Below are 1,848 nucleotides of genomic sequence, written 5' to 3'. Positions count from 1 at the left end.
AAAAAAACAACCGGTCTTCTACCAGAGAAATGAGCAAGTCTCTCTGGAAATTAGCTGGAGGGGGTCACTCTGGGTCTCCGGGAGAGCCCTTGTCCCTGCAAACGTCCCAAAGGGGGCCCACCCTACCAGGTTCCTTTGTTGGGACAGAGAGGGAATGGAATCTTACCAATAGGTGAAAAGAGCTTGAGAATACCCCGGCTGGGCCCACCCTTCTCTTTAAACACCTAATAATGAAAGGAGAGGGAGAAATAAAAAAGCACCAACAAGAGTTTACGATAGCAATTCCCAGCTTTTTCAAATATGAAGCATTTTTTTAACCAATCCATTTTTTAATTTTTAAATTCTTGACATTACAGAACTAAACTGAAATTTATTAACATTCCACTCTTACATTTCTTATCGACAAACAGAAATAAAATTCATGAGCCAAAAACCCAAAACAAAACTAAAAACAGGGAAAAGCTTATAAAACTAAATATGGATCCCAGCATTAACAGCTGAACAGAGAATGTGATTTTTAAATTCTTAGCGGATGATAAAGTCGTGTAGAAACTGAACACTTACAAATTATTTAAAACCTGGAATCACTGACCAGAAATTACACAGTTGGATCATGGGAAAACAGCAGAAAGGGGTTAAGAGTGAACCAACCTACACCGTTCTAGCTGCAACCCATGCCCTTCTCAGAGGAAAGCCTGGCATTGATTAGATACTGGGCCAGACTAATACTGGCAGCAGAACCAGTGATAGTAACCTGCCTACCAGAAGAGCCTTCGACTGGATTGGCAATTTTGATCTGGGCCCCAGACATCTGGCGGATCTCATTAATGTTGGCGCCTTGGCGCCCGATTATGCAGCCAATTAAGTTATTTGGAATGGTGAGTTCATGGGTGGTTTGAGTAGATGCATCCAAACTTGCCCAATAGCCTTTCACCTCTGGAGAGCTGGAGTCAATTCCGGCGAATCCGGTCCCGCCGTGCATCATGGCAAAGTGAGACTGTTGTCTTGCCACCTGGTTCAGCTTGGCCAGATCGAGCGGAGAAATGGTGTGTTGTCCTTGAATCGAGTAGGCATCTAGCGGTGGTCCCTCCAGGTCGTGGGTCGCGTGGGGGTAGCCCGCAGCGTCGCTGCAGCGATCTTGGCCGCCCGCGCAGATCACCGGAGAGCTGGCCGGCATGGGCTGGTACGGAATGGTCATGACTCTCCCTTGCGGAGACTGGGAGAGCGTCTCCAGCATGACCAGGCATATCTGCTTGACACACTCGGTGACGGACTGCGGCACGCCAGCGATGGTGATGGCCCGCTCGGTGGAGTTGGGCAGCATATCCCCCGCCACCTGGACCTGGGCCCCGGTACTCTCACGGATCTCTTTGATCTTACACCCGCCTTTCCCAATCAGCGAGCCGCACTGGGTGGCCGGCACCACCAGCCTCAGGGTGACCGGGGGCCTGCTGGCCGCCGTGCTGTTGGTCATGGAGCTGTTGATATCTTCTTCCAGCTTGTCGATAATCATAGCGAAGGCCTTAAAGATGGCATTGGTGGGGCCGGTCAGAGTGATGATTCTCTCCGGGCAATTCCCCTCCGAGATGTTGATCCGCGCGCCACTCTCCTCGCGGATCCTCTTAACCGACTCCCCTTTCTTCCCAATGATGCTTCCTACTTCCTTCCCGTGCATAAGCAGCCGAATGGTGAGAGTCACATTTAGTCCACTTTCAGTCACACCGGCATCCATGGCGAGCGGCGGGCGGCGTTCGGGGGAGTTGGGCTCGTTACGTGGTCAAGTCTTTGGTGGCTGGCGGGGGGAGGGGAGGTGTAGGCCCAAAACTGCCGGCGCGAGGCGAGCGAGGG

General features: G+C 51.5%; 1 protein-coding gene across 1 annotated transcript; it reads right to left on the bottom strand.

Annotated features, from left to right (window-relative positions):
* Positions 1-274: 274 nt before the first annotated feature.
* PCBP1 (poly(rC) binding protein 1) lies at positions 275-1,842 on the bottom strand. Its single transcript, XM_004691488.2, has one exon. The coding sequence runs from the start codon at positions 1,730-1,732 to the stop codon at positions 662-664; it is 1,071 nt and encodes a 356-aa protein (XP_004691545.1). The 5' UTR covers positions 1,733-1,842; the 3' UTR covers positions 275-661.
* Positions 1,843-1,848: the final 6 nt, after the last annotated feature.

Source organism: Condylura cristata, unplaced genomic scaffold, assembly GCF_000260355.1.
Source record: "Condylura cristata isolate star-nosed mole 26May11 unplaced genomic scaffold, ConCri1.0 scaffold00031, whole genome shotgun sequence".
NCBI lineage: Eukaryota > Metazoa > Chordata > Mammalia > Eulipotyphla > Talpidae > Condylura > Condylura cristata.
Note: the sequence above shows the minus strand (reverse complement) of the source record. Positions and strands in the feature narration are given on the sequence as shown.